The 12,706-nt window shown below is 36.7% G+C and overlaps 1 protein-coding gene and 1 long non-coding RNA gene across 2 annotated transcripts in view; one reads left to right on the top strand and one right to left on the bottom strand.

The window, feature by feature from the left end:
- Window positions 1–8,468, bottom strand: part of NPEPPS (aminopeptidase puromycin sensitive) — an 82,367-nt gene extending 73,899 nt beyond the window's left edge. The window contains exons 1-3 of the mRNA XM_029927019.1: window positions 8,457–8,468; window positions 3,646–3,730; window positions 1,071–1,205 (exon numbers count right to left, since the gene is read on the bottom strand). Coding sequence (XP_029782879.1) covers window positions 1,071–1,205; window positions 3,646–3,730; window positions 8,457–8,468 — 232 coding nt within the window. The remainder of the gene's footprint in view (window positions 1–1,070; window positions 1,206–3,645; window positions 3,731–8,456) is intronic.
- Window positions 8,469–12,156: 3,688 nt separating this feature from the next.
- The window catches only part of LOC115282968, a 24,233-nt gene continuing 23,683 nt past the window's right edge, over window positions 12,157–12,706 (top strand). The window contains exon 1 of the long non-coding RNA XR_003904826.1: window positions 12,157–12,201. This is a non-coding gene — a long non-coding RNA (uncharacterized LOC115282968). The remainder of the gene's footprint in view (window positions 12,202–12,706) is intronic.

Below are 12,706 nucleotides of genomic sequence, written 5' to 3' on the forward strand. Positions count from 1 at the left end.
TAATACGGCATAGTATATATCAGTTTCAATTAAGAATCACCTGGAAAAATCTCATAATGGGGTTTTTGCTCTTCTTAATGAAACTGCTATACTCAAGTCTTATTTTCATGTCCAAATGATAAATAATATGCATAGCACAGCATAGTTCTCTGGAAGGCTGCAAATTCAAAAGAAATCAATATGGCTCACAAAAATGTAGTTGGCCAGAAAAGTTCTTTAAAATTTGAATACACTAATGTGAGTTTGGCTTTGGTTTGGCCTCTGCCCCAACATCTTGTTTTCCTATATCCAGTTCAATTCATTCATGTTTGTTATTTGCTTAATCCCAACAGTAACTTTGGTTTGAGGCCCCTACCCTATACGGTTATTTATAATTAAACTTATACTTTGATTCCTTTATTTAAAATTTCCTTGTGAAATTGTTCATAGTTCAATATATTTGTTGTAAAAATGGCTATCTTCCCTTCTCTTTTAATTTTCCAGATCTGAGGGCTAGCATTCAATTGGTCATGCATGTATTTTCATAAGGATGACACAAACAACTCTATTGTAAAGAAATGGTAGTTTATTAATGTTATTCCTCAACCACACTTAACTATATGACAGAATGTATATTACCAATAGGCTTATAAAGGCCTATGAAGCTTATGATAAAGCCTTATGATCAAATGTTAGGAACCATTCTTTTTTTTCAAGTTAATAGTTTTGCTCTGAATTATTAACATTTGGCAGTATTTCTGACTAAGCTGTTTCATCCTTACATTAAACACATATATACATTCTTATGAACACATTGAAAAATAGAATTCTACTTCAAGAATAAATGTGTTAAAATTTACATGCCTTATATATAAACCAAAGTGATACTGGTGAATCTGAAACTATGTATTAGAACTTTGTATGAAATATTATGTCACCGATGGAAAATTGATTCCTTACACAGCTAATTCTACAAACATACTTGACAGAGTATACACTAAGGGAAAAGCTGGTACAAAACTTTCAAATGATCATTCTCTACGTGGTTATGCCCAAGCCATCTATTAACGATAAATTAAAAGACTCTTTACCTGTCAGGACCTGAGTTCGGGCACTCAAAAGTTTCGTATTTCTCTTGCAGAAGCTGATGACAATACTAATCCCTGCCCTGTGTAGGGAGGTGCACTCCTTGCACTGGGGCTTAAGTGCTAGTGATTTCACCAACCCTTGAAGTGCAGAACAGTAAAAAAACAGTTTTCAGCCGTTTTTCTTACTGATTTCTCATTTTCTTAATACTACAAAGGTTTTTAAATAAATTATTTCTGTTTAAAAGGCAGTGCCTTAGTTTAAGGAGACACATGCCAATAGGTCTTTCTGGGTGACTACACATTATCACAAGATGGTCTTTTCTCATCAATTAAAAATTTACGCAAAGAACAACAATTTTCTGCCTTCAAATGATTTTCTGGTTTTACCTTAGAGCACCAAGATTTAGTGGCTACAGACATGTAAATGAGTCTCGCAGAAGGCAATCATAAGTATTAACAAGTACTGTACTAGATGAGGTTAAGCTGGGGTAAAAAAAATGGTACCTTTCCTATTGACTCAATTATTCCCCTGCCAAACCATACAGCCCTAGAAGGAGCTGGTAGGCAAATTTCCAACTACTAATTTCTAAAGGAACAACATGTGCTGTACTCTCCCATAAGGTAAAAATCAAGAAATGCTACTGTGTCCAAGAGCAAAATTAAGCTATGTATGTATCTGGAAGGCCAAATCTATCTGTTTCTGACTGAAACCTTATACCACATTAATATAATTTCCCCTCCTCTTGTCCTCTAAAATTAGAGGAGCTTACACATGACTCCATGTATTTCCCGATGCTGTAGGAGAAATGAGTTGAAAAGTATTCCTTAGCTAGTTTTGAAGAAAATATTTTCAGTTCCTAAAAAATTAGTATTTTATCTGAATCTCTCTCCAAATCCCCTTCACTGCCTATAAGTTTTCATTTCTCTTCTGACCCTCTTAGTGAGAACACAAACACTGCTTCCTTGATATTCAGACCAGTATGAACTTGGCACCATTCAGTCATGCATATTCAAAGCATTTATGTTCTCTGAATTCTTTCCCGGCGTTTCAGTAGAGGAAGATAAAAACAACCCTGAGCTGAAACCATGCCAGCTCGAGGGTACTGGGCACCATTTTAAAACTCTGTACTAACTTTAAATGTTCTCTACCTGTAACAAACGAAGCAAGCTTGCATTGATATGCTTGGCTAAGGGCTTATGTTTTTCTTCACAGGTAAAGAAATTAAATAACTCCTCTTTCATTTACCAAACAATTGCTTCAATGTCGGCACTCACTCTAAGTCCATTGGAAGGATCTGTTCTTCTAACTTAAAGTCACTGCAGTTTGATCTCATTTACAATCAAACATCAGTACTTTTTGGTAATAATCTGCTCAACTGACACTTTTTTTGTCTTTCTATGGACAAGACAATTTAAGAAAAACTAATGAAATAAATATTGTCCAGTCACAAAATGTTACTTGTATGCTCCTTTTCAGAGTAAAGGAGAGGAGAAAGAGCTATACTAAATGTAAATTAAAAGGTCAAATTCCTAAGTTATTTGATATCAAATGAAGATTTTTTTTTCTTTTCTTTTTAAAGTAAGCTCTACACACAACGTGAGGCTTGAACTCACAACCCTGAGACCAAGAGTCACACGTTCCACCAGCTGAGCCAGGCAGCACCCAGATAACAAATGAAAGGATTTTATGGGGCACCTCGGTGGCTTAGTTGGTTAAGCATCCTACTCTTGGTTTCAGCTCAGGTCATGATCTCACGGTGTGTGAGTTCAAGCACCGCACTGAGCTCTACGCTGCCAGACTGGAGCCTGCTGAGGATTCTCTCTCCCCGTCCCACTCTCTCTCAAAATAAATAAACTTAAAAAAAAAAAGTAAAAGGCATTTCAGTTCCAATACCAATATACTTGTGAGTTTTTGCCAAACTTGACAACGTTTTAAAAATGTAGCTTATGTGGGAATAAGATTTCAGGCCAAAACTGACTACTCAATTTAATCCTTATTGTAATTACAAGATCTAAAATAGTTCTCATTTTAAAGATGCTAACTGAATTCCCACGTATTCTATATAATGTTTCTTTTTAACATATTCTTACCCTGTAACTAACTTGGTCATCTAGCTTCTAACCTTCACATTCGATTTCATAAGGCCAGTATTTTTCTCTCCATTACAACTAAGATTTAATATCCCTATTGTACTCTATTGCTCAAGAGGAAAAAAAAAAACTTTAAGAAAACCACATGTGAACGAAGCTGCCTTGATGAATCGATCTTTCATGTTCAAAGTACTCATTTTTTAAAGTAACTCTTTGACTTTATATGCATGTTATTATATTCATTTTACATTTATAACAATGTAATCTGCCTAGGGTCACAAAATAAGTTAATGTTTGAGGTAGAATTAATATTGTGGCATTTCCTTAATCTCATAGTATAGATTATTAAAATATCCCCCATGAACATCTAGAAATGTTTCCTGTTTCTAAAGTAACAAACACTGATATCTTAATCTGAAAATGTCTATATCACCATACACACATCATACACACACAGACAGCTAATTAAATGGAAAACAGCTCTTACCTTCATCTCCCTCTGGCGCATATGAAGCTGTAATAATGTCAATATCAGCACAATTCATCACAATCTGATTGGTTGCCTGTCTCACCTAAGGGGAAAAGAAAAACCAGCAGTGTCAGAAATAGCCTAGATTAATAACATGTTCGTCTTCACCTTGGCCTAATGTATGTCACAGGCAATTTTTTAAAACCCAGACATCACTAAAATCTAGACTGAGTATTTATACATCACTGTGGTAAAAATAAAAATCATTTTAACTAATCCAAGGGAAGTTACATTTTCCAAATTATATTAAAAGCAACAATAAATACTTAAGTATTTCACAGAATTTAAACACCTAACCCATGACCTAATAAAAGCAATTTTTTTCTACTTAAACCTTTATTTGAAACAATTACATTTTCCAATTTAAAAAAATTAGGAAACATTTTTCATATGTTGCAGTTAATTATGTATTATAACCTGTGCATCACACCCATCATAAGACCTTCTGGAAGAATATAGGAAGAAAAGCGATATCATAAACCATGTCAAAACTTCATAAAACTAGAGGCGTCTGGGTGGCTCAGTCAGTTAAGCGTCTGACTTCAGTTCAGGTCACAATCTTGTTGTTGGTGAGTTCAAGCCCTGCGTCGGGCTCTGTGCTGACAGCTCAGAGCCTGGAGCCTGCTTCAGATTTTGTGTCTTCTTCTCTCTGCCCCTTCCTTGCTCATGCTCAGTCTCTGTCTCTCAATAATAAATAAACGTTTAAAAAAATTAAATTTCATAAAACTCTTAAAAAATTTTCTCTTACCAAAAAAACTAATGATTCACCATCAAAATCAAATAAACTTTTTAAGATTGTGTTTTACTTGCTTCAGATCCCCCCAAATAAAATATAATGAAAGCCCCATCCTCTCTTCCTCATTCCCTGAAGCCACTCTCCAAAAGTTACTGCAGCTCTTTCTCATGTATGTATAGTACTTCTGCTACATATAAATATTAGCAAGCAATGTTTGTAACTTTATACAAATAGTATCAAAGCATATATAACCTTTACAACCTGCTTTTTTCATTTAACACTGTTTCTGAGATGGGTAAATGCAGACAGACGTAGATCTAATTCATTAGTTTTAACTTTTGCATAGTAGTATTCCATTCTGAAAGTAAACCAGTTATCCATTTCTCTCCTGAAGGAAGTTAGCATATTTCCATTTTTTTGTTATTTAAAATAGTACTACAATACATATCTTGGTCCATGTTTTCTTTTTCCTTACCAAGAATTACCCAATTACCCTCTAGAGTATTTTCAATTAATATTCCCATGAGCAAAAAATAAAGAAATTCCACTTTCATTATCCTCCAAAAACTTAAAAATTTTGGACAATCTGATGGGTCTTAAATGGTATTCCACTGTTGCTTTAGTTAGAATTTTCCATATAACTAATAACTGACTAAGCATCTTTCCTTTTTAGTTTCTTTCTACTTTTTTTTGCCATTGTTTTTCTTCTGCAAATTGTTCATTCATAACCCTTGCCCATTTTTCAATTTGGTTGTAATCATGGTTTGATATCCTTGTTGTACTAAACAGAATCTCAGGTTCATTTTCAGACATTTGAAAGGTGTAAATTTAAAGTAATAAAAATACAGATACTCTACCTAAATCATCAACAAATGTCTACAGAGGCTAGCCAAGCAGGTGAGTACAGTAGGCTAAGTGAAGGCTCTGTATAAAGGAAAGGGTAAGTAACCAATTCTTGGAGCAAACCAATTATTGCTAGACTGAAAAGCAGACTTAGTAGTGACAGATCTTCCAATAAAAAAAGAAAGAGCCACAAGGGTACCTAGCTGGTTCAGCCAGTAGAGCACGAAACTCTAGATCTCAGGATCTGAGTTCAAATCCCACATTAAAGAGATTACTTTTTTTAAAAAAGCCACAAATTTCAGATTTCATATGCAGTCTCCCAAATTTTAACTGATGGCAAAATGTGAAATTTGCAAAAACACTGCATAGTCCAAACAAAACCCACATGTAGGTCAATAGTGCCTTGAGATCACTAACAAACTACAGAACTAGGTAAGGACAAGAGAGTAGCATAACAGCTGTATGAAAAAGCAATACCATAATCATTTTATTAATAACCAATAAACATGATTAATCTCAAACTAAAATTACCTAACCTAAATTAGAGAGTATGTTATTAAGCCTGCAACAGACTATCAAAATCTCTAACACATAACATGAAACTATTCTTGCTCATTAAAAATAATCCTTTCCAGGGACTTGACTAACTTGGTAGTTTATGAGGCTCTTATTCTTGGGGTCCTGAGTTTAAGCCCTACATTGAGTATAGAGCTTAGTTTTTTTTTTTAATCCTTTTCATAAATCTGTTTCTAAACAAAAATATCACTTAATAAACTTTAAACAAAAATTTTAAGTGTAGGGGCACCTGGCTGGTTCAGTCAGTAGAGTATGCGACTCTTGATTCTGGGGTTGTGAGTTCCAGTCCCACACTGGGTGTAGAGACTACTTAAAAATAAAATCTTAAAATAAACACACACATACATACATAATAAATTTTGTGAGTGGCAATATTGTTTCATACCATTTATTTCACCAAGATCATTCTCCTTTTTTTAATATTTATTTTTGAGAGAGAGGGAGAAAGAGAGAGGGGAAAAAGGGGTGGAGGGATGGGCAGAGGGGGTTGGGGGAGGCACAGAATCCAAAGCAGGCTCCAGGCTCTGAGCTGTCAGCACAGAGCCCGATGCGGGGCTCAAACTCACAACCGCGAGATCATGACCTGAGTTGAAGTCAGACACTTAACTGACTGAGCCACCCAGGTGCCCCTATTTATTTATTTTGAGAAAGAGAGAACAGCATGTTCTGCCTCTCACTCTTTCAAGGTGGGGGAAGGAGCAGAGAGAGGGGAAGATAAGGAATCCCAAGCAGGCTCCTTTCTTTCCACTGGGAGCCTGATGGAGCTCTTCGTCCCAGGAACGGTGAGATCATGACTTGAGCCAAAACCAAGAGTCAGATTCATAACCGACTGAGCCACCCAGGAGCCCCACACCAGGAACACTGCTAAACAGCAGTAAAACTTTTGTGTCCCAACTGGCCATTTATAACACCACATTTGAACAAACAAACAACTTTGACTATTTATAAAGTGACTTTAAAATTTTCAGAAACAGAGAAATGAAGCACTTAATGAGGCTGGGGTGGGGGGCATAGAGGTGTCTCCATAAAGTTATATAAAATTAAATTAAAGTAAACAACATTTTTTAAAAAGTTAAATAAAATAAAATAAATAAAATAAAATAAAAACCTTCTAGAGTTTGAAGTTGATGCCCATAGAGCAACAACAGTAGTTTAGTTACACATATTAATCTTTATCTAGGCAACCATATTTCCATCCATCAACAGCTATGGTGAATTTAATGGTAGCCAAGCAGTTAATCTGCCAATGTCAAGATACTTACACAACACTACATAGGCCAAATGACATTTATCTCACTACTACTGTAACCTTCTGAGGGAAAGTGCTTGTGTACTTCGGAAAAGCACAGTGGACAACATCCAGTTACACATACATTCTAGATCTCCCTGTGTTGAAGGAAAATCCACCTGTTTATAAGCTGCTTGTTGAATAGCTATTAATTTTTTTTTTCAAGATACTGCCATTTCTGGAAGGATGGGAGGGAGGAACCAAAGGAACAAAACACTTAATCACAGAAAGCTACTCAAATTTTAAAAATCAAACAGTATATTCTGCTTCATATTAGACATGCATTTTAAACGGGGTAGAGAGTGCTTGTTTTAGCCCTTAGTGCCTGATACACGGTAATTATTCAATAGATGTTATTATTAAGACACATGCAGAGGAGCACATGGCTGACTCAGTTGGAGAACATGCAACTCCTGATCTCAGGGTTATGAGTTCAAGCCTCACAATGGGTATAGAGTTTACTTTAAAAAAAAAAAAAAAGGCACATACAGAGACCAAGATTAAATGCACTCTAATCATAAAAATGTTACTCTGAATACCATCTAACAGCATTCACCTAACAGTTTATAAAGTGCTTAAGAGAATAATATAAACCTTAAAAACCACGTACTATTGTACAGCCCAGTGGGTATCAGTATATATGTACTGTCCAAGGTTTAAAATATCTCTGTGGACTTAAGTTCTGGACTGCCACACCAGAACACTGCTCTTTTTGATGTTTTTCCAACAGTAGCACTGACCTGATGATTCAGTATGTGATTTCTCACATATTAATGTCACCATGTTAGTGAATGTTACCTGTGTGTTCCACTATCAAAAATACAGGTAATAATTTGGAGGAATTTCAGCATTAAGACCTTCACAATGTACAAGCTTAAAATAGAAGCAAAATGTTAAAGTTGGCCTATATATTGTGTGGATAACAAACTCATATTCAACTTCTCCATGTGATGTTACTAAAGAATGGAACAATAATATACCATTTCCTTGTTTCAAACCCAGGGTTGTCTTCTTGAAGTATGACACAGACTGCATGTCAACTGAACCAAACACTACTGAAGAGACAGCTTGACCACTGTTAACCACTGGTAACACTTTTACAATGGAAGTTTCCTATGAGCTAAGAAGGCAGCAATATGAGATAATTTTTTTTTCCTGAATAAGTCTTTATTACAATCACCCAGAAATGCATCTTCCAGGTACTATAAGACTCAAGAGGTTTTTTTTTTCCTGATTGCCAAAGTCCTCAGATTTTAGTAAAAGAAAATCTCCAGGGTGATAACTCCAAATACCAATCATTCTGAAGCCTGAGCCACTTTGCCTTACAAGCTGTTTCATCGTTTTTTTAAATCTTATAATAATCATTGCTTTTGCAGAACAGGGCTAAAATTCCTAAAGACAATAAGAAACAATTAATTAGCAAACACAAACTGAGCCATGTTTTTAAACAAGAGACATAGAAAAGACCAAGTTGCAGAAGGTCAAATGTAGTATCACTAATATAAAAACTTCAAATGTACAGAACATTGCTTTGTATTGTTGGTGGCTACTTACATATGCAATAAAAGTTTAAAACTGCACATAAGAATAATACCCACCTAAACACCCCTGAGAGTAGGGATGGGAAGAGATGGAAACAGACTTTAGTGCAATGTGTGACATTTTATTTCCCAAAAAACACTGTGCACAATCTGAAGCAAATGCAAGAAAACATTAATATCTGCTAAATCTGAGTGGCGGGTTACTCTTCTGCATTTCTAAAATATATCCTAATTTAAAGTAAAATTTTAAAGTGATTACAAGTGGCCAAATAAACTGAGAACTACAAACTTAAATGATGTTCAAAACTGAGGCTCCAAGATCTGGAGAACTAACCTAAATTAACAACAAAACAACTGGTTAGGAAGACTCAATCCTTTGCCACTGACTCACAAACAGATTAGAATGAGATATACCTTCCAATAAGAACAGGCTCATTTATGTAGCAAAGTTCAGAGAAGTTTCATAAATAATTTAGAATGTGTCCAGGTTGTATTGGACAGTATCAATTATCCAAACCAGGAAGTATATATATAAAAAAAAAAAAGCCTGTATAGAAGCCAGAATAGATGATACAAAGTCCATACAATAAAGCTCGTATCCTTCACTCAGAAGAGTCCATCAAACTCTCACTTAGAAATTTCTTTCTAAGCTCACAAAAGCTTGTTTATCTGGTTAGTTAGACCTCTTCAGATCAAGTTCAATAAAATAGAAGAGAGAAGAAATTGCACAATCAATAGCAGCAAGGCACCAGAAGCCGCAAGAATAACCTAACAGTAAGAAAAACAAGAGACTTTATAGATATGAAAGTAATAAATTATAGTAATAATTGGATAAATCTGTGGTTACATGTATCAATGACAGATGTTCAGAATAATGTCCAGTATTTAAAATAAGAAGAAAAGATACAAACCTAGATTATAAGGCACCAGAGTTTAAAAAAAATACATTTTTGGAATACTTCCATCCAAATCAGTTATTTCTCTCTAAGTCTAAGTGCTTCAAAGGGTAAACTTCATTTATCTGGAAAAGTCACTGCAAAATTCATTGCCAGATGATAGCAGATAAAACTTAACATATAAGTTTCTTATATTTAGGTGTTTTCTCATACATACAATTAAGGAAATAGAAAATATGAACAAGTTCAATTTCTTATTACCAATCTTTCCAATTTAGTTTCTTAAGACCATTTAGTGACTTCACACAATGATGCACAAATTATTAATTTTACCACCTCTTTATGTAATAAAACAACCAAAATGACTGCACATAGATAATATGCAAAATTTGGGCAGAAAATTCCATAACACAGGGTTGACAATAACATGCATTTAGGTGCCAGGTTTTAGCCTGCCAAACAAACTATTATATCTGTAACTCTCTGCTAAGTGCCAATTTAGTCATCACCAGTATGAGTATTTTGTTGGCAAAGACCAAGCACTGTCTACTACATCCTGACTTCTGGCCTTGAAGGATGAAGTTAATTTCTTTGGCACAGGTTAAATATTTCCATAAGAGAAAGCCCAATTACTAAATAAACCACAATACACTCATAACAAAAAACTGTAGCCACTCACATAAGTATCTTATCTATTTTTTAATCAATTATTCACAAAGCAAGAGAATCAGAATTTGAAATAGTTACAAAAGCTTTCAAATATCCTAAAGGGGGGCGCGGTGGTGGTGGTAAGAATGTACCATTTTTCTAGGCCCATGATAACACATTGCAAAAACCTGCTGACCTAAACCACGCTCACGTAAAAGACAACTGCTTTTAAAACTGGTGCACATTGACTAATTTCTCCACCTTCCCCAGGAGTCCACACCCCAGACCAGGTTAAAAATCCACTAAGTTTCTAATATGTAACCTGTACAAATACTCTGAGCATATCATAAAATTTTGCAACTAAAGCAACCAAGCAACTTGCATACTTTGTGTAACATGATCCCAACTGTTAGGAAACTGACCCAATACCAGTTACAAATCGATATTTCTAGAGATATAATCATCTTGTCCACATTTTTAGATCTTCACAATAAGATACCATCTAATGCCACAATGATTGCTCCAACCCATGGATCTCAAAAACATGAATATATGTTTCTGAGTACTAATGTTAACGTTTTACCAACATTAACTCCTTTACGCTTCCAAAGGTAGCAATGTGTACATTTAAAAAGTCCAATCACCCTTTAATAAAACCTGTTAGAATTCACTATCATACTGTCTTTCATTTGTGTTGCCACCTAGCCTAAAAAGAATTTCTGAAAAGAAGTGCTTTGAAAAGCTCCTGTTACCAAAAAAAGAGCCATTTATTTTCTTGTATCAAATTAACAATTGCCTGTTAATATATAGTACATTACCATGTGCTCCCTCAATAGCCAAAGCAGTCCTCCACATATTTTTCATCACTTTGAGAAAACAAGTAGAAAGGGGGTAAGGAGAAGCATGTCACTGCATCTTGTTCTGTCCCAACACTTAAAACTGTCACTTCACTTCCTAATAATCACTTAAAAATCTTTATTGACCGTTTTTTTTTCTGAAAAATTTCCCTAAATACGCATACCTCTCAAAATTCTGAACCCGGGATGCCAACTATCGAGGTAAGGAAACAAATGATTTTTTAAATCTTAGTCTTTTCACAGAATGCGAACTCATTCATCACAGGTCCTTCTTCCCGCAGGTTTGCCAAGTCACAAGACACTACTGTTTACAATCCCTCCCATCTGCCCCCTGCCAATACATATCAAACACTCCAGTCACTTGGCTTAAACAAACAGTCTCCCAAATAACCCTTTCAAATCCGAATTTAGACCGAAGAGACACTCATTCTGACTCAATTTCTTAATGGAAATTTTTAAAATCACTTGACTTTCAAAGGGGTAAGTTTTGCCTTTGGATACAGCCAGACCCTAGGGCCCTCACGCTCTCCCACGAGCACTTCATATACAACAGTGTACTTTTTAATTCTACACTTTGAGACATATTTTCAATCTAAGTACTCAGCTTTCAAAGACAACTTCAAACTTTCAATACATTCCAGCACTATACATTCCTTTCATTTCACAGCGATAGGCCCCCTATACACCCTGTTCTTTTAAGCTTGAGGCCTACTGGTTTGTCCTGACTGCAGTAGGAAAAGGACAATGTATTTACCGTCGTTCTTTTTAAAGGTAACTGCTAAACAGTTCCCATTTCTCATCACAAGACTTCACATAATACATCATAAAACACGGTATATCACACATGTCCATTGTTCGGGACCTTTGGAGGTAATCAATAATAAAAGTCTCCAAAATCAAACGATACTTCAGAGAATGTTGGGGGGGGGTGCATGATTCACCAAAAACTGCAATGAAGAGTAATGGAATATTTTCAACAGTGGCATGCTAAAACTAACAGCTTCTTTCAGAAGAAGAGGACTGCTAAGCAACCAGCGCCCTAACAATAAATCCACCTGCTTCACAGGCTGCAAAGCTAGGAAGACGGGAGGAAAAGCGGACACGGGGTCCTCCTTCAGCTTCTCTAGAGGTTAGGAGAGAACAAAGTCACTGCTGCACTGTCACTTGAGGGGAAGGGGGAGGGGGCGGAACATCTTGGAAACCCGGCCCCTGGGCCGGAGCAGGCGGGGAGAACTCGGCAAGGCTGCCTGGGATTAGCATTCTCCTCGCCCTCTCCCCGCTTCTAGAATCTCCCTTCCACGCTAACGCGCGGCGGTCAGAGTCCCAGTTGACCGCCCCTTCCAATGTGTCCTCCGTGGGGCGTAGGGAGAACCAGAGAAAAGAACTGAGTCAGGAGGGGCGAGCCAGAGCGTGGACTCCCATGACCCCTCTGGCCTCCCCCAACAGCCTCCAGCCTCGCCCCGAACACTACCGAGCCCGGAAGGGCCTGGGGTCGGGGGGAAGCCGGGCACAGGTGTGCTCGCCCGGGGCGGGGGCGCTCGGGCAGGGCCCGCCAGCTCCCTCCGCGCTCCCCGCAGCGCCGCCCGAGGTTGGGGCGGAGGGCGGGGGGGCAGCCCAGCAGGGCAGAGGCACAT

Source organism: Suricata suricatta, chromosome 17, assembly GCF_006229205.1.
Source record: "Suricata suricatta isolate VVHF042 chromosome 17, meerkat_22Aug2017_6uvM2_HiC, whole genome shotgun sequence".
NCBI classification, from domain to species: Eukaryota; Metazoa; Chordata; class Mammalia; order Carnivora; family Herpestidae; genus Suricata; species Suricata suricatta.